The 21,033-nt window shown below is 39.2% G+C and overlaps 1 protein-coding gene across 2 annotated transcripts in view; it reads left to right on the top strand.

The window, feature by feature from the left end:
• The first annotated feature begins 7,694 nt into the window (after positions 1 to 7,694).
• LOC124165891 (lachesin-like) overlaps positions 7,695 to 21,033 on the top strand; it is a 130,722-nt gene continuing 117,383 nt past the window's right edge. For both annotated transcript variants that reach the window (XM_046543431.1, XM_046543432.1), the window contains exon 1: positions 7,695 to 9,167. In XM_046543431.1, the coding sequence (XP_046399387.1) occupies positions 9,107 to 9,167 (61 nt within the window). In that variant the 5' untranslated portion in view covers positions 7,695 to 9,106. The remainder of the gene's footprint in view (positions 9,168 to 21,033) is intronic.

The following is a 21,033-nucleotide window of genomic DNA, read 5'->3' as shown; positions in this document are numbered from 1 at the left end:
CCTCTTGATACTATATGCACGAGCGCCTCCGACCCCTGTGATCTCTCTGACGACCTATCTCTCCCCACATACGCACTTCCGAACCCCCACCCTTCCATGGAGGATGGTGTATGGTGGGAGCTGTCTGCAGCAATGATGTGCCCGGTAAATCACTTTTTATTGCTGCTTTGATCATTATTTTAAGAAATAACTGAGGACTATGCAGCGGTATTCCTTACTGAATCATCCACAAGTGAAAGTAATGTGTTTCGCCGGCGATTTTTGAGCAGAATAATTCACATATGCTTCCAGATATACACTTTCAAATGAGAGCGTGTTGTGCGTATAGCGTATTTCTGATTCAAAAGCCAGAACATTGCATTCTGGATTTATCCCATGATAAACCGCTGCTGTTGCGCTATACATGGAAGAAAACTTGGGATCAAGCAAGGCGAAAGATTTTTTTCTCCCTACAAGTTTTGCACTATCTGTGCACTGGTAAAGGGTCACCGCTGGCTAGTTAAGGGCCATCGCCTTATGCTTAGCCAAAAGTGAATTCTTGCCAATTCTAGGACCGGAATTGCGAATCAGAAATGATGTGCCTTCTGAAAAGATTTTCACTGCTACTTTGGTCATTATTTCTAAGGAAATAGCTCACTGAATCGCCCGCAAGTGCAAAGGATTTGTTTCAACTGCAATATTTTTAAAAGTACCTACTATGTTGTATAAGCTTTCAGACGTACAATGTCAGAGAAGGTCGTGTTGCAGTACCACTAGCAGATAACCTCAACCTTCTTAGGCATCCTCTGACTCAGCCGCATTAGGCCCTTATTCCCTGGGTCTCTTCGGGAGCCCTTCTCCCCCACCCAACAGAATCATTCCGCCAAGATGCCCGCCATCTTCTCCCGCTTTATCCGCTAGCTTACACCCCTCGTCCTGCTCTGCATCAACCCCTTATGATTTCCGTGCTCTGATACAGGGGTTTTATGGCAATCGAGCGCCAATTTAAATTTACATTCGTGCAAAATTAGATTTCATCAGCCAGACGCTCCATGTTTCCGGCAGGCCTAGGCGTAGCGTCTTATAAAATATTGAAGGGAAAATCTACTTTATGGGATTAAATTGCGAAAGCATGAGTCATCTGGGATGTGATGGCTTGAATAATTGGTCCCTAGTAGCTAACTTATTATGCACCTTCACCGTGCTCGCTATTGCATTTGGTTAACTTGTATAACAAATGTAATTTCCCAGCTATGAATTTGTTGTTTTTACTATTGAAAGAGTATATTTACTAGGGTTAAAATATATATACCCAAGTGTACAAATTAATTTTTTTGTAATTATAAAGTATTGCTCTCGTTGACAATAAAAATCATTTTTGGGAATTCGTTATGATGAACACGTTGGAATTAATTTTATGTATTTATTTGAAGATATTTTAAATATATTCATTGTTGTATTTACTTAAAAATTAGTGAATTAAAACTATTGCTGACAACCCAACGCATGGTTTTGATGGAAGTCTATGTAGTTTTCTTTATTAATTATTATATTTTATGCATACAATATTATATTCAAAATTTAACAAATCAGATATTCAAACCAGCTTATAAATTAACAATTAAGCTATTCTATATTGTTAATTCATCATTTAAAACATCCATGTGGGTAAAACAATCCCCACCCGCAACTTATTAACGGGTCATTCTTATGTATGCTGAATATATTATGCCGTATCTCATAATTTTTTGTGAATATGCCAAGGAAAGTATGTAATCAGTTAAGTTTTTTAGGCAGCAAATGCAAATAGCAGAATCAGGTGTGATCTAGAAAACGGAAATTTTCCGGAAAGAAAGGGCTAGGCAAGCTTTCCTATTCTATGAGATGGATAAGATCCACCTGAACAGTAAAATATCAACCTATTGAAATTTAAAAATTACCGCGAATTAACTGCTAATTACTAATATGTTATGCAATGCACTTTTTTGACACAGGAGTTCTTTTATTCAGAGTAAAATTCAACAACACCAAACAACACTATTTTTCAACGTAATCTCCATTCAATGCTACGGCTATATGCCACCTTGAAGGCCTGCATGCCTGCACAGTACCATTCCACTCGTCGATGTCGGAGCCAACATCGTACTGCATCAATGTCTTATTCATCATACAGTAGCAGCGATGGTTAAGCATGCGATGTCCAATGATTGACCGTGCTTTTTACCACTGTCGGATCACTGTAGACCTGCTTGTAGAAGTGCCTGAGATAATAATAATCTAATACCTGTGATACCATAGTTTTTCGGAAAAAGAAATTCAATATCTGCCCGTATTCTGGAACGCATCTTCGCTACAGACGCCATTTTAACATCTCCTTGTAGCGTGGTCACCTATCGTAAATGCCTGTTAATGCGATAAATTAACACCTACAAGTTAATGTATGTTTGTATGAATGACTTTTGTGGAGCGGAACGAAACATGAACGAATGCATGAACCAAATTAGAACAGGTTCTATTTTCTGTGCATGCATTCGAACAAGTTGGGTGGTTACACTGTGAATTTTGGCGTTCATTCTCGCGTTCATACATTTTGACATTAACTCGTACGTAAAGTGGAACAGTAGGAACGAGGCAAAACGGGAATCTTTGAAAATGATTCAAAAGAGATACAAAGTGTTTTCAACCAAAATTGGCCGTGAAAAATAATGTGTTGTATTACCTATTAAAGACTCCTCGATTAATCCAAAAAAACGCTTAAGTCTAGATGCCAGTAAGTGCTGTGCTACCAAAAACAAAGTAATCTCATTTAGTTGCATGAAAAGTTGATCGAACGAACTATTTATATTCATGATTCTGGACATGTGCAGCTTTCATAATGAAACTCTTTGTTTCATATGATTTTTTTCATACCAAGAAGATTTATGGATTCGCTGCGTCGTGTATTGCACTAGGTGCATCGCCATAAGACACTGCAGCAATCAAGTCTTGACGGGACGTGGTCTTGAGTGATATGAATGTTTTGGCTACGTGGCAGGGGTTGACGCTTTGGGAATATTCGGGCGAGGAAGTAAGACTGGGGGAATAGATAAAAGAGAGAGGGGATGGGAGAGTTTCTGGGGGTCCAGAGGGGAGGTTGCAAAGCGTGCCCGAAATATTTAATTTGGCCAGCATACGGTAGAGGTCCCATCTCCCCTCACCCTCGTGAATGATCGATATAGTTGCTGAATGGTAGGAGTTACGTCCCCTGTATATAAGTTCCGAGGTTAGTTTTTTTGACAGAATGCGTGCAGTTGGCCACAAAAAGAAGACTATTATTACATCTGAAGATACAAGCGTTGAGGAATAGGAAAAAAATCATCAGATGCTACATATGGAGTATGTTCTTTTATAGGAGCTAGGCATGGACGTTGGCAGCAGCAGAGTGCAAGAATTCGAAATGTGATTCTACAAATGAGTGATTATTATAAAATAACGTTCTAGTTGCTGAATGGTGGAAGTAACGGTGCCTGCATATGGGTTTAGGAGTTAGGTTCTTGCCAGAATGCGAGCTATTGGCCACAAAAAGATGAATATATTTACAGCTGAAGATACAAGTATTTAAGGAAGGAGAAAAAAATCATCGGATGCCACATATGGAGGCATGGACGTTGACAGTATCAGGGAAGGCAGTAGAAGAACCTTTTGAAGTTTGGTGCTACGAAAGAATGATAAAAATAAATTTGATAGACCCTTTAAGTACTGAGATGGTGAGAAGAATAATGAAAGAAAAAACAACTCTTCTAATAGCTCCAAGACGAAGATGGGAAGAATTATATGCCACATCATGAGGCATAATGGCCGATGGCTCGATGGAAATAATTGTCCAAGGACAAGAATATAGCAAGAAGGAAAGGCGTCCCCAAATAGGTATGTAGAATAAGCTACTTACGAAAAAAACGAGATACTAAAGAATGAAAAGGTAAGCATATAGGAGTGCGGGTAAGAGCTTCGTCAAACCAATTATCGAATTGATGACTTATAATGATAATAACATGAAAGTGGAGGGAGTAAATGGCTTAAAATTAGCAAGAATAGCGCAAAATTATTCAAACTCTATATATATGGACCCACGGTAATGCATTTTCTATATGGTCACCATTATACAAGGCCGTATTTTTATCCCGGAAATAGGAATAGCCAATACACTGTATTATGAGGTTTTTATGATATTTTTCTTTGTTGCACTTCACTACCATCACAAATTAAAATTACAGCTGAGCACTACGGAAAAAATGGAAAATTTTTGGCGACCTCATGAGTTCCCTTTTTAAATTATAGACTATAAATATGTTCAATATGACGTTCAATAATTTTTCTCCAGTCGTCGAAGTACTTGAGTTAATATCTGTTACTATGTGAGTTGGTACTTACGTTAATAACTTTTCCGAGTCCACAGGCCTGAGTTCAAGACTACGTTTTCAATATTCATCTCGAAATTTATCTCTTAGTTTTGTAAGAAGGCACCTTATTTCATAGTGCTTCCCCAGGAAGCATCGATAAATATGATATAAGGATATTCTTTTCTTCGGAAAAAGTTATTTATGGGTAATACGTATATGGAGTTCCGTTTACTTCAGAAAATGGTACCCATTAAGGCAACATTTTTTTTACCAAAACATTTCGAGTTTTCAAGTAAATGCAACCGATCCAGGCGAGACACAGTGGAAGTTCGACATATTAAAATAGAATACAATTGCGCTTCTCCATAATTATTTCAATGCGCACGGCACGGCGTGTTCCGACTCAACGAGACATTATGTATTATGCCTTGCCTTGTACCAAATGGGCTCCGTGAGCCAAAATGCGTCGCACGAATTAAAATGATTGTGGAAAAGTGCAATTTTATATCATTTTTATTTTGAGTTTCAATTTCCCGATTTCCAGTTATAAAGCAGAGATGTCAGTTGATAGCAAAATATTTATTGTATCTAGCTATTTCAAATGTTTGTATCTCATAGTGTTGAAGATGGTGGCATTTGGGTGGAGGCGTATTGTTAAAACTCCAATAAAGGTAATAAATGAAGCTGCTCTCATAAAACGCTTCGTAATATTTTACCAAATTGAGTATGAAGATTTTTGATGGCCTCCTTTAATATAATGGAGGTATCTTTCAAGATTAATTAGTGTTACTTTTGGGGAATAAAGGTAACGAATCAGACAGCATTTCCCTATTGTAGTTTAGGTATCATAGTCCGATAAGAAACGCAAAAGATAGATTTGCTGCAATAATCTAAAAGAAAAGTTTCCAACATTCATTACACTACTGTGCTTTTTCATCCTAAGTATGTTTTCAGTCATTCAATAAGGTTCGAATAAAATATATTAACAATGCGGCTTATAATAAATAATCGACGACAGCGTGAAACGCAGTGTAGATAGTAAGGCGCGAAACAGCTGAGAAGTTTAAAAAAACTTACTTCAGTTAAATGAGGGCATGAATAATTATGGGATCAAGAATAGTTTGTACTGCTCAGGCAAAGCTTGCAAATGGGAAGGATTCGCTTTCAAGAAAGGAATAAAGCCTGAGTTTATGCCTCAAAGATTTAGAAAGGATCTACCTCTACAATTTGCCTTGCATCCCACTGGCGCTTTGGAACTCCTGTGGTGTGTTCCAGCTTTTGAAGTTCTCGAGTCCGTTAATGTAAGAGGCAAGTACGCTTTTGGATACGAGCAGCGTCCTCTTTCTCTTACTCTCTCATTTTACCACACTATTTATAGTCCCCACTGGCAAGTATCTTTATCCCTAACTTCCTCTTCCTACTTCATTCAACTTCACTTCTGGCTCGCAGTACCTCTAAACCATACTTGAAAGACCAAAGTTAACATGACGATCACGTGTCTTACAGTAGAGGATTCTCAAGTCGGCCTCATAATATACTGTCACCCACCGCGTACTTAAATGGGTTTACAAAAGTCGCCACTCGAGTCGCTGACGGACAAATTGACCGAGTTTCACTGGGAAATAGGATATAATTATAGGAGCCAACCGAAATTTATATTCACGATGACATTATTGCTGAAATTCATAACTTTTCAATGGCATTCCTCGCAATTACAAACATTATGCTGCAAAATATTGGAAAAAAGTGGATCGCATTGCACTCATAACCGCGCTGCGATCATTTTTGAAAGCCAATTAAGTCACCCTTCTGTGGGATGGAATTGGGTCTCCTCTATGCACTCCACTTGATGACGATACTCGGTTTAAACGCGTGCGGCAACTAGGACGGAATAAATTCCATTTCTTCCACTATCTATAATGAGCAGGTGGAAAGTATTGAGGATTTTAACTATGATGCCAACGGGAGGTCTGGGAGATTTTTTGAAAAATTTTATGTCTGGAAATAGATTTTACATCATATCGACTCTTAAAATTTAACTATAAGCAGATGCAGTTACTTTACGTCAAAACGAGACAATAGTTTTAAATAATTTTTCTTTTGTTTTGGGGGAGGATTTTCCCCTCATCCTTCCCATAGTTACGCCACTGACTCATGTGATATCCCCACGGAGGAGTAATCGATACATAATTGTTCTGAGATGTCGATAAATAATTGCTTTGCAATATAATATCACGATGTTTCGGAGTGAAATAGATGTAGAATAATGCATTATCTTAGACTTTCCTGGAATATAATGTGCAGAAAAGTTTCTCGGGTTTTCCACCTGTTGATATTCTCCGTGTCTCCCGACATTTTAAGCAGCGACTTGATGTTTATCCTCTTCATCCATTCATCCTCATCCTCATTCATCCTCATCGAATTGCATTGAGGATGAATAGAGAGTCGCTGCTCGAAACGTTGGGAGACATGGAGAACATCTACCGGTGGAGAACCCGAGAAATTTTTATGTGGAATGATATTTGTGGAATGATCGTTTTTCCTCATTATATTATCACTCTTGTCGGCCCTTTATTATCCCATCGTTGACTAAGGCTTGTTCAAAAATATCCAATAGACCAAAACACCAAACAATGCACATATCAGCGAGATGCATTTTATGTTTTTTTGAGGTAGAACACGCTCATTAGTAGAAAAAACTCGATAAAATTGGCCACCATAACTGAGAAATGTGCAGTAGGAGAAATAAATCTTCCTACTTCAAATTCCGCAAGCCTTCAACTTGAAGATAATCGTAGAAGGACAGGTGGGGTGGAAGAAGGGTAAGGATGATCTCCTTTGGTACACTTTTAATTTTGCTGATATTTTTTTTCCGCTGCAGACCAATTTAAGACCAATCAGAGCACTTTTGATGCTGACCTAATCGTGTACTTCCACTTTTATTTCGTGAATTATTATCTCAACAACGGAGGGAGATATAATGTTACGTCATAACGTTACAAGGAAGGGAGATACGTTGCTGCGTCATAGGGATCAAAAAAATGGTTAGAACTGGCAGAGTGACCAGGAAAGGCTGTAGGTCCTTGCGCGAGCGAAAGCGAGTTCCATTTTTTAAGAGTTCAGTGAGTCGCCTCGTGGGTGCCCCTTGTGATTCCGACCTCCAGGGTACACTGCCATTCAACTCAGAAGCCTCCCACTCCTATCCGCCAGTACGGCCACGGCGCGGCCCAGATTCACCCCCTCCATCGCCGCTCCCTCCCCTTCTCCCCCTGCAACAGAAGCCGGTAGAGCCGGCGTGGAATCGGCGCCCTCTATGCAGTGCGAGAGTGTCCGCCGCGGCGACTTGACGTAGCGAGGCAATTGTGTGGATCGCTGCCTGTGTTTTTGAGTGGTTGTGCATCGGTATTCTCTTCTGCCGGATAACTTCGGGCAAGTGTAATGTATAGATTGTACTATTTGTATCAAGACAAGTGTACGTAGAAGTGTTTCGCCGCAAATTGTTGAGCCCAAACGCAATTGATAATTGGATGAGACCGATCGGGGCTAAATACTCACGCTTGCAATTTTGTTTAGCCATCGTATTTGTTTGGACTTTAGCTCTTTGACAATATTGAGTCAAATATCTATACTAAGTTTAAAAATTAGTGGCCAATCTGTTGATGAATGCCGTTGACGTGAAAGTGAGCGAGGAAGACGAGCTCTCGGAACTCGGGGCCAAATAAATACCCCGGCAATTTTGTTTAGCCATTGTCTTTGTTTGGTCTTCAGCTCTTTGAAAAGCTCGAGTCATTTCAATTGGCTAAGTCTGAAAATAACACTAAATTCTGTTGGCTGCTGTCGGTGATGTGAAAGTGTGTGAGAAAGACGAACTCCCGGTATATTCTGTGAGCTCTTCGAAATCATGAAACCCTCTGGAAAGACTGAGACATTTTACATTTTATCCATGGAGGCAACACTAGCATATGTGAATTTTTCAGTATTTATCCGAAGTCCCTCATCACTAGACTCTGCTGTGTTGGAATAGAAGTATATGCTATTTGTAAAGTACACGGCTTGACTTTATACTACTGTCGTAATGAAGTTGATTACCTTGTGAGAGTCGGAACTCCGGATGTGAACATAATATTTGCCTCTCATTACCTTCAGTGTGTGCGTAAGATATTTAATTTAAAATAGAGGAATAAAGCACCGGAAATTCTGCTATCTTTCTCAATACCCTGAGGAGGAAACCAGTCGCCTCTCTTCCTCATTACTATGTTTGGCTAAAAAGTACGGAAACATTGAAGTCTATTTTTATGCTCCTGTACTTCAGAGGAGTAGAGGTGCCGATCTATTAGGCCATAAAGTTTAGAAAATAATCGAATAATAAAATAGTTCATTGTGACCATTCATTTTCAGCAGGAATGGGATTAATGACGATAGTAGCCAAGGCATGCTGTCTATTGGAGTGACCGCTGGCGTCTCAGATTATTAGCAGAGGTCTGTGAAATTTGGACATAAATGGTTTAGAAATGATAATGCCAGTGGTGTGGACATGAATTTCCTTCTGATTCCGGAGCCATTTCTAACACGGACGTTGTCTATGGTCACCAAGGGAGGGTTTAAGGCTTAAATAACTTTCGCGCATCTTAAAAGTTAAGTGCATCGTGACACCCTACGAGGATTACATAGACTGACGGATATCTGATACCTATCCAATAAGGCAGAGTGCTGAAGAGCGTGTTCACTGTCATCACAAGGATCCATCGATGGCGTTTGTTCGTGGTCTCATGACATCTGTGGTGATGTTCACCCTAATCATCACAACAGGTAGGATTCTTTAACATTACTTTACTTCATCGAGTTTTAGCTCATAAACCGTTGCCTGTGATTGGCTGTGATATATAAAATTCTGTAAAAAAATATTTTTTTTAAATATATAATATTTTTTCTAAAAACTTAATACATTACTTTTTATCGATTCGAAAACTTGAGGAGTGCCCTTATTCGGTGTGTTTCCTAAAATAAGGGATACGATATAATATTTCCTGGAGTTTAGGTCAAATGACGTATATTAAACCAGGACAAGAAAATGAAAAAAAAAATAAAAATAAGGGATCAAATTTACGATTATGTTTCGTAAAACGTTGCTGTCCATAAACAGGTTCCAAACTTCTTCACAAGATACGTTGGAAAATAGCCGTTAATAAAAAAAATGTAAAAATTATATTGTACAGGAAATAGTGAATGATTTACACTCTTTCATTAATTTATCTCCCTAATGTAGGATATTAGTTAGTGTTCTGGGTTGTATTGGAGTCAGAAAATCATTCGCGATTAATTGGCAATGCCATTGCTGAACAATTAATGGACACAGCGTAATTCTGATTTTAAATTGATATTTCTATAAGCCATAGCTTTAGATTTATATTGTGAAAATAATTGTATGATTAAAATTAAAATTTATTGCTCGTACTACTGCAAGGTTTTTGAGAAAACCAAGGTTAAACATGAGCACTTCTGGGGACTCATCTAAAAAGTGGCACATCTAAATATTTCATATCTATGAAAAATGTACGCGCATTTTTTTAAATCTTATGTGGCTACATTAAATAAAAAACGGAATTTGATAATTTAGATAAAATTAGATTATATGTTAACAGAATCAATTATCTATTTTGGTTTTAGCCTCTATTTCACAGTTTTGTCTCCTAGGATAGCTTTATTTTATTGCCAAGTTATATATGTATTTTATTCAGTGTTCAGTTCATGGAAAGTTATTGATATGAAAATGCAGTTAATTTGAAGAATTTTTCTGTATTTTACCACGGTCCAATATTTCGCATTTCAAATAATGTCAGGTTAAGTAATTATTTAACATTATGACGTTTTCCCTCTCAACTCCGGCTTCAATTCGATCCTTGACTTGTTACTCATAAATACGCGCGTTGAAGCTAATCTGCTCGTTGGCTTTCATGTGTATTCGTAATATTTATTTGTTGATGGCGGTGACAAATTGTTGGTATTTGTGATATATTTCTACGTTTTAAGAATTTGTAAAGGGCCAATTTCATTACATTTTGATTAAATACGAATCTTCGGTCGCACATATGTAAGAGTGGAAATTAATCACATATTTCCTAATGCTTTATATAAAGTTAGGATATATATACCTAGAATTTTGGCTTTGAAATCATTTAATAGATATTTTAGTATTGTGGATATTTTTTATCATCACTGGTAATCAATCCTGAGATTGGTTTGACGTAGCTCTCCATTCAATTATGCTTTCAGGTAATCGTTTCAAGCTACGTATTTCTTCTCTTTCACATCCACCTTTACCCGTTCCATATATTTATTCGAGGTCTTCCTTTACCGTTCTTGACTTCTACTTGTCACTCAAAGATTGTTTTCATCAGGCCATCATGTCTCAAGGTATACCTATATGATTATTCCATCTTCTTATCAAGGTTTTCATGAGGCTTCTCTTCTTCCCCACTCTGTTTAAGACTTCCTCATTACTAAGTCAATCCATTTGATCCTTTCCATTCTTACGCTGCACGGTACTTTGATGGCTCCTATCCTATATTGCGTATTTTGGGTTAGAAGTTGGTATTTCACTTAATGAACTCATACGCGTGCGTACCGCTTATGAAGTCCTATTCCACTATCGGACGCGGGTGTCTATGGTGGTCATTTTTTTCCCCTTCTTGAGACCGTCTACTATCTTTTCTGCCAGAGCTGAATGCACTCTGTAATGGTTTAACTTGCGTCCCCGCTGAAAAAAATGCGTGCTTTTAAAACTCGTTGTTGCTCCCCGACGCTACACTTCCAATGCACAAATGTGCGAAATTCCACGGAAGAAAAATCATTCACCTTGAATGGGATTCGAATCCAGTTCCCTTCGTTCCCGGCCGAGTGCTTTAGCCAGTTAAGCTATTGAGGCGTCAATACTCTCTGTGGAAATTTGTGTGTGACTGATGGTGTAACCACTTGACTGATTATAGTATACCGGGACTAACCACGGTGATAACTTAAAGTAGTCGCCCGTCATGCACACGTGTGCGAAATTCTACTATAACCTCTGGTGTTCAGAAGTTCAGACTTTGTTTTCTGGCTATGGCGTAGTGTTGCACGACTTGGACTGCGAGTCACATAATATGCTCAGCAGTCCAGACCATCTGGTCGATTAAATTCACAGATTTTCAACTACGGCATTCACGCCTCAGAAGCTTAACTGGCTAAAGCACCAGGCTAGAAATTGAGGAATCTGCATTCGAAACCCGGACAAGGCGTATGATTTTTTTCTCAGCGGAATATTCGCACAATCGTTAGCCAGGATCTGACTCGGAGGGAAACCTGAAAAGAATTCATTTCATTCGTTTGCCGGGAAAGAACTAACCTACATTACTAATATCTAATAAAGTTATACGGGACTATTTATTTCAACTAAGCGTGCAGTGTGAACTGGAGTGAAAATCTTGAAATATGCGCTCTTTTATTTCATGTTGCATCTTTATTCATATGCCGTGACTCCTTGGTAGATTAACTGGCTAAAACACTCGCCGGAAATAGAGAAATCCAGGTTCCAATCCCGGAAAATGCGGATGATATTTACTCTTTGGAATTTTGCACATTTCTACACTGCGGGTGACTCAGTAAAGTTATCACCGTGGCTATTCTCAGTACATTGCAATCCCGATATACGTATAGCTACCAATCTCCCCCCTCCCATCGCTCCTTCTCCGCCGGTAATCCGACCTTGCCCTTGCCCAACTAGACGATCCCCGCGGGTTCCTAAACACATCACGCACACTGCGGGAATTCTATTGTGTAAAATCTTCCCCATGAGGCCCGCGTCACTTCCGGTTAGGTATAGGCGGTAGATAGGCGTTAACGATGAACGTGGGCATGGGAAATGGATAATGATCGTGCTGTTGCTACTAAATCAGTGATTCGACCCTAAGGCTAGTTCGGATTGGTGAGGGTAGAGTTAGCCACAGTCGAGTGTGAATATAAAATCACTGGAACAGGGGAGTGGCAGCTCCTCTTCCTGTTTTTTTTTGCACTTCACGGATTTCTTTATAGGGGTGTTCGAAGGCTTCATAAGGGATTTGAACTCGGGTTCCTTCAATCAGCGCCCTTATGCCCTACCTACTAGGCTACCACGGTCCCCAGCTGTGGAAAAGCACCGAAAATTCGATCCCATAAATAATGTATTTCATATGGTCATCAATGCGCCCTTCGTTGTCAGTGTAGGAAGAAGGAACATTGGTTTCAAAAATTTATTTTTCATCTGATATTATCGTAAACGATAATATCGGATGATCATAACGATGATACGATAGCTAAGGACCTTTAAAGGTACAATGTGGTCATGCTTTATTGTTGAGCGTTGTCTCGTACCTATCGAAAGTTTTTGGCTTAATGTCACTACGTAGAGGAGGTACCTGTCCGTCCCCAGGAAGCAGCTGGAAAAATTTATGCTGCCGCTAAGAGCGAATTTTAATCGGTTCTCAAAAATATCTGTCGCACTTTGATGAGTCCAGAGTGAATCATTTATACTTTATCATTCTTCTCTTTCATTAGCAATCACGAAGAATATCATAAAAATACTTATGTGATTACATATAACACAACTAATATGAATGCTGGTGAACAAGATAAAAAAATCATTTCCTCGAAATTAGATCGCTCGGCAGCAATCGACGCGTGTGGCGACCTTTGCTACTCCTTTAACTGCAAGGTGGAAGACGAAACACTTCGTGGCCAACTGCAGCATCCACAATTCTAATATCCATGGGTTGGCTACGATTTTAACTAGAGTTCCTTTCATTTATATTTGTGACTGAGAGGTAGGCCCAAGCTTTCCTTTTTTGGGAGTACGGGTTAGGGCGGAGCACTCGAGACTTCCTGAAAACTAATCAAAATGCGATAGGTGGGAAATACCTAGTCTCCGGGAAATTAGTCGCTTTCGGAACCCCGAGGTGCAAGTTTCGTGAGTTAGTTAGCTATGTTGTCGCGTGGGATGAGGGCTTTGGCGCCTGAGGAGGTGGGATGAGGTCTTTCCTTTCCATTAACTTAATTTGTCTTTTGAGAAGAAATGGCAAGGCCGGCGTCGCTTTCTCCGCAGCCCGCATTCTTTGTGCCGTATGCCCCTCCTCCTGCCGCGACGCCGCTCGAATCATTCTGCATCTACATAATACCCTGCGGGCACCTCTAGGGTGTTTGGCAGGGGGTTACCAATCACCAACATGCAGCATGCAAGAGGACCGTCACATGCACACCGCACGGTCATAGAAATATAACGCATACTAGCAACATATGCATGCGCAGTCATAAGAAAAAACTTACCAATGGTTAGTAATTCCTATGGCAAATACATGCAAGATTAGAACTATGGAAAAAAACATGCTATGAATCATCCTAGCGAGTGACGCCATTAATCCAATAATTGAGACAACGTTGTCATTCTTAATTGTACGAGGTAGGAGCGACATTTTAGATCTCTCTATTTTGCAGTCTGTTTCTTTAATTTTCTTCTCATGATCACGTCTACCATAGTACGACGGTATATGATTCGCGTCGTCTGAGAAAATATCTTCATCGATTTTACCAAGTAAATTAAGCCTTGAACGAGTAGGCCAGTCGCATTTTGAAATGGATCATAATCATCGATCCTCCTCTCTCATAATGTTTACGTTTACAACTCGCTGATTCACTTTGCCACTTCCTTCCTTGTTTCTTCCCTACCGATGCATGGGTTCTTTCCTCACCCCACACGTCGATTCCCCTCCGCCGGTAACCTGACGTTTTTCTCCCTTGGCGTTTCCCTGAACACACCGTTCACACTACGGGCACTCCATCGTGGCAGATCTCCCTCATAGGGCCCACGTCACGTCCGTAAGTAAGTTTTCTGGTGTGCGAGACTTGAAGGATGAGTGATAGAATGAGGGAAAACTAAATTTGTGAATAGCAACTCAATCATTTATGACGCGAAGATCAAAGCACATCACCTCAGTGGCAAGTGTGAGTTCATTTCTCTTTCCTTTGAGATGTAATATATATTACTGTAAAGCGCCAATCAAAGCCGGTCGGACGATACGCAAAAGATGAAAGCTGGCAGTAGAGGAAAAACAAAAGGCAATGATGATTTCTGCTTCTAGTATTAATTAAAAATGTTGCACTATTGTAGAATTTTGTTTCTTCCCGGCGTATGATCTGCAGGAATAGTTCTCGGGTTTCCAACCGGGTATTCCTTTGGTTACATAGTCCAAACCTTTCACGGTTAAGTCTGTCTTCAAGGATAAAATGTAGAACCAAGTTCTTATCGGTGTTTATACCCTCCAGAGCCGCTCAAGTCGGCCGTGATTGGTTGATTCTCTATTGATGTTGTTTTGTGTTGTGTCTATGGTTAATTATGGTCTTCCATGTATTGCTTAACTGAAAGCCTTTGTTTCCATTGATAGTCTTTTTCTATACGCTAATTAGTATGTCTAGCCAACTGGTGAAGACGTGAATATTCATCCGAAAGAAAAAATCAGGAGTCGACCACGCGGGAAGCATTCTTGTGCGCCGCTTTACACTAATGTGTTTATTACCTCTCTAGCTTAAGAATTGGTATTCGTTCCGTTGGCATGGGTTCCATTCTAGAAAGCTGATAACTTCTGCGACATCTGATTTCGCTTCCCTTTTCAAAAATATCTTTATTATCCTCTTTCAACCTAAAATCGGTCGATATGTTCTGGAAAGAAATTGATGACCATGTTATACCCATGAATCTTTCGTTGTATCTGACTTCTGAAAATTTTCTTAGAGGAATGAGAATTAAATCTCTAGCTTGAGTCAATCCATCGATAGAGTTTTTATTTTTCTTCTCCAGCAGTAAATTGGAAAAAAAATATTTCCTCATTTCTTATCGAAACATGTTTCTGCGTTTAATTTATATGAGATTACGAGTACGATTATTAAGTACGATGAGGATATTGGCCGTTGTAGAATGTAGTATATATCCTTTTTCGGAATATCTCATGTAACAGTTCCAATGGATGATATGTACGCTCAAAACCTACTTTTGAGATGCATTAACGAATAAAGATTTTATATCGGTAACATTTTTTGTGACTGCATACGAAATATGATATAAAGGAATGACGGTATATAATACATGGTGAGAATATTTTTTGTGAAAAGATTGAAATTCATTCGTCAGCAGTTCATAAAAATAATGGATTTATCATACTCACCCACTATATGCCTTTTTCAATTTGTAGCTTTATGTTCTCCTTTTAGATCGGCTTGGAAATAAAATTTTTATTACGATTATTAAATGTAGCAGCCGAGAGTTTCGTGGTTTCGTGTTATTTATTAATGAAATTCCGGCTTTGATTTTGGCTGTGTTAAATAATGCGCCGCATCACGCCACCTGCATGATGTTAAAATGTATTTTCATTCCAGCGTATGCCAACAAATCTCAGTCAGCTTTTACGATTCTCAGAAAGCTCCGATTCAGTTGAAAATCCGCTACCTAGCTCGTACGGTGTAGAGAGATAAGTAATGCACCAGGATTAAATACGGTGCCTGCACGTTTTTCTCATATCTCACTTTTTCTGTCCGTTGCGTAATTGTTCCCGCTCAATGAAATGAAGATATTGTCCCGTATCTTCATCGGATATGAGCGGAAATAACAATCGCATAAAACTTAAAGTGCCATTTCTAACTCATCATCCTTATTTTACTATACTCCATAGGTACGGCAAGGGAAATGTATCCATATTGAAAACTTTATTACTGTCGCCACTATTGTTGTGCGAAATAATGAATTTCCTTACTGATGGGACGATCTTCTTCCACTCCAATCAGGGAATTTTAATCACGTCCTATCGTCGTACTCTTCAAATCAGAGAATTAGAGCACATCGTCCGCTATTCCCGAGTGCTGGAGAAGGTGTTAGGTTATAGATATATTATCGTATGGAGACATTATAAGGACAAGGTCAAGTGCAGGTAATTTTTGCACTAGAATTTAAATAAAGCTTTTCAAAGGAATCACATGAGGATTATCTCAATTATCAGTTAAGGATTAGCTAGCCTTAGTGGTGGTAGGAGAAAGTCGTCGGCTACCAAACGAAAGACCGCGGGTTCGAGTCCAACCGGATAGGTGGTCGAAATCAATGGCATGGGTTTTCGTGTTGTTGAGCATTGTTAATGTTTGGAACCCCATTGTAAAAGGCCGATTAGTGCTTTTCGGGGAAATAGGAAATAAAGAAATGCATTATCTGTTATGCCGCGATTCAAGTAACTTGTGAGATTTCACTCGGGAAAGCCAAGCTGAAGATGTTTCGTCTTCGATTAACTAGATGAAAAGTGGAAGGAAAATTGACGAAGATAAGTTTCCCTCGTCAAACTATGACCCAAGTATAGCATGCCAATCTAGGAAAACCGATGTTCTCGCTGATTGGTGGTGGCGGCAAACATTTGTCATTGTACTTTTTTCCTTCTGAGTAAAATCCCATGACGTGGTAAATATCGTAGCATTTTTCTTCATTACTTATTGAAAGCGGGAATAACTTCAATCGCCGTTATGTCTACAGAAAATTCTTGGTTTATAGCAAAATGTTGGGTGGAGCGTTATTGTGCACGGAGAAAATTCTCGCCAGAATGGCGTGTACGAAATCGGGGCACATAAACGGAAAGATTGTGTATTCAGTTGACGGAGGGAGAGAAGGGATTTGGGGCGGACGGGTTGATGGCTAAGAGGGACCGGGTGAATATTGCGCGCCCCGCTGTGCAAACGCTGAAAGGGGGAGTACGTCATTTTTTCATCCCATCCAACGCACCACCCCCTTCCCTCCCGGCCACAACACGCACGTCGAATCATCATTCTTCCCTCTGCAAGAGCTATTTCGTAGCGCACACATATCACTTACTTTCACCATCTCTTTTTATCTTTTGCGTACACAAACAGATCGATGTTTCCAGTTCAGCTCGCATTTGGTTTTACCATTTATGCAAATATTGCAGTGAAATTGTAACTAATATTTCGATCCTTCCACGTGAATTGCGGTGAAATTAAAATAAATTGCCATCGGAAAAATTACTATGGAAAGGGAACCGAACCACGGCTTTCCGGATCACTGCGCAGACCAGTGGCGTAGCGGTGGGGATGGGGGGACCAGGGGGTCCTAATTTGGAAAAGTTTCCACTGTAATTACCGGCGATATAGCGATCTGAGTTTCCGCGAAATAAGCTATTATAGAGAATGTTGAGCAAAGTACACAATAAATACGATGTAAACGGTGCGACAAACATTTATAGCGCGAATACCTGAAACGATGATGAAGATAAAAAGTCAGTTGAGCATGGATACGGATACGTTATTTTGATCATATTTCACCTCATTTTCTCCAACTCAGAGAAGACAGGAGAGCTGAGCGTAATAATATACGTCATGCAATTTTCATGGTATGGTATTTAGAGGAGGCTACCGAAAGCTTAGGTCTTTTGCCCCATGAGGGAAGGGCGTGTAAGGAAGGATGGAGAGAAACCCGGTGTCGGCATTAGTCTCCTCTTAACGAAAGGCACAAAGAGGAACACGGCTAAACGTCCCATCCGACGGACGGGGTGTTGCACTTGAGGTGCCCTCCACAACTGATCCAAGTAGGGATTGGACAACGTCCGAAAAATCTCTGCCACCAATTTGGATTTGAACCCAGGCTAACAGGGTAGAAACCTAACCCGATCCCTCTCCTGCAAGTCTTTCATTCTAAGATGCTCAGTTTGCCCTCCACGAGCAAAGAGTTATTTATCAACCCACCGTCGTGGTGGTGAATCTCGGATGCGATGATGCATCCCTGGAGTAGTTCGTCCAGTTTCGCATCGCTCCAGTACAACTGGAAAGTGATTCTCTACATCTTGTACTGAGGTCCCATTGGAGCTGTTATTTGCCTCCATAAATGAATGTCCAGTGTGTTTTTGTGCGAAGAGATGCCAACGGACAGTAAGTTGTGATATGAAAAAAAGTTTCTGGACCCATTTTGATCATTACATTAGGTATTCGTGTACATGTCCGAAATATCTCCTACCATTTCTGCCGTACATGTTTGCCACATCCTGTAACATTCTACTCATTAATAAACTTCTTTATTTGTTTATATATTTATCATCCACTCTTCCAACTTCGATGGAACGAGGGTATCAGTGGAAAGGGGTTGTGGGTAAAAGTAGAAGCAAACGCAGTTTGTATTTAATTCACAGTGTCCGGCGATATCTGGTGGAAATGTTTTATATCCATGAGAATAAAATAAAATGGTAAATTTCCACACAATTTTATTAACAAAATACCGAACCGGTTTCGACACTTAGTGTCATTATCAAGGTCGAAATATATCGAGGTCAATAACGAAACCGGGTCGGTATTTTGTTAATAAAATTGTGTGGAAATTTACCATTTTATTTTATTCTCATGCAGTGTGTATTGCCTGCTTCTAGTGATTAGTTTGTCATGCCAAGGGTATAAATACGTTATCGCAGCGGCGCATTGTGTTCGAGCTGACTCGCATTAAGTTATGAGTTCATTATGCGCCGGTTTGGTAATGTACAATATGATTAGCGCTTGCGAGCAAGTGATATTTCGCAAGCACAAATCGCTCTTCTTCTATCGCCACTGCATAGGCATTAAAAATCTTTTCAGTAAAGACCTCTTAAGTAGGCGGAAAGGGGCTTCCTCCAAGTTGACCCTTTGATCATAATCCTTCGGTCAATGAAGTGTCCTCAAGTATTTCTTCATCACATGCTCTACTCCTTGGTTCAGTGATGGAAGCTGTGAAGTTCTCTGTCAAGTTGGTTAAATCTTGATATCTTCGGTGTTGTCTGTAATCCATTCGCTAAGATTACTCCCTGTTGATTGGTTTATTGCTTGAGGGTTTTTGTTCTTCTAATCAATGCTCTGGTTTTTATAGAAGGCAGATTTCGATGACGGACTAAGCTTATCGCAAAACTATACAGGTTCCGGCGTAAATCGTCGGAAATCTTAAGCTTAAATGTTAAGCTTGTCGTTTTCATATTGCCCAGGGGGAATGTCACATAGTCAACTGTTTTGTGAACTTTGCATTCGTAGTATTAATACTTTATCGTTTTGCTGAGAGGATCCTAAAATATTAACCTTTTTCTCAATAACCCCGCATTTTCCAGCCTTTATTTTCCAAACTTTTTTTATTGAAGTATCAATTGCCTGGCTTAAAAAATGAAAGGTGATTTTGCTTTGAAGGGAAATTTTGTAACACATCCTTGCTGGAATTTTAATTGAAATTAATCATTCAATGAGGGGATAGCTTTGGCTCTTTTAAGAGTCGTAGTGGATTAATTTTGTTCTCTGTCTTCGGTATTAATGCATTTTCATTTAAATAAACAAAGGTACTTATTTTATTTTGACTGAATCAATGCTTTCAATAATATTTATGCTTCTCTTCTCTCAAATATCTGTTTATATTACATCCTGATTTATTTGTCACCTTATGCCACAGATTCCAACCTTTTTCACCATTTCCTTATCTTTTTTTCCTTGCTATCTTTCACATGAAACCGGGTAAAAAATAAACAATAACTGCATGTGTATTAAAATAATAACTAAATGCATGTGAGTATTTATTATTCCAGGCGTTTTTTTTTCGACGATGAGTTTTTATTGAAGGAAAGGTAGGCGAGGATTTATACATGAGTATTTCTTATCTGATGGTTATATATGCTTCGGACGTATTTTTTTTTAATTTAAGAAGTAACCAGTCATGCAGTGTCAAATATTTCATATAAGTTATTTAATTTTTACGGAACATTGTTATATTTCTTACTCTCACCAAACCTTGGGGTTATCATTTCTTCTTCCCTAACCATGTAGAGTATGAGCTAATGAGGTCCTAATTGAGTTACAGGTGAGAAAGTAATGGAACGAGTGTTGCAGAGCGGTTAAATTTCTTTGATAGGTTAAATTTCCTTACCTACTCCACCTCAACATAATTTTCTTGAGTCACCCTCGAATCTTATTTTCACCTTTCGAAAATAGTAATTGGTAATACATTGACAGTGTCACATATTTCCTCCTTATAAAATTACTTCATGGAAGAACAAAATTCATTAGTGCCAGTAATTTTTTTCCATAGTTGTATATTTTACTCTTTAAGGACGGCGGATACAGAAAATAATTCAAGGGGGGTGGTGCACCAAAGATCTTTAAAATTCCTTTACTATAATTATATTAAAAAAATAAACAAGTCACAAGCAAAGTTGCAGAAATTTTATTCAAACTGATTATACACCATATTGTACAAGACGATGCCATATTATGGCACAAAAAAGTTACAATTGTGGTTCTGCAAAGATCGGCAATGCGGGCGGCCCCGCAAAGGAGGAGCGTGCGCTCACATTATATGTATCCGCCCCTGTAAGGATGTTTATTAATGTATAAAAATACTTGCGCAGCTACTCCAATTCTCATCAGTATTACGTGTAGGCTCTGGGAATAAGCTTTTTCATTTCTCTTTTGTGTCTGTTTTTTTAAGCAAAATGGAAGAGAAAGCCACCACATCTCCTCGTATTGTAAAAACATTAGTGCATAACTGCGGGGTTTGCCGAACTTTCTGTCACTAAACCGATAGGAGAAGGTATTATTTGGTTTACAGCAAGGGAGTTTGAATTAGTTA

This window comes from Ischnura elegans, chromosome 9 (genome assembly GCF_921293095.1).
Source record: "Ischnura elegans chromosome 9, ioIscEleg1.1, whole genome shotgun sequence".
In the NCBI taxonomy this organism is placed as follows: domain Eukaryota; kingdom Metazoa; phylum Arthropoda; class Insecta; order Odonata; family Coenagrionidae; genus Ischnura; species Ischnura elegans.
The sequence above is the reverse complement of the archived record's forward strand: the minus strand, read 5'-3'. Positions and strand labels throughout refer to the sequence as shown.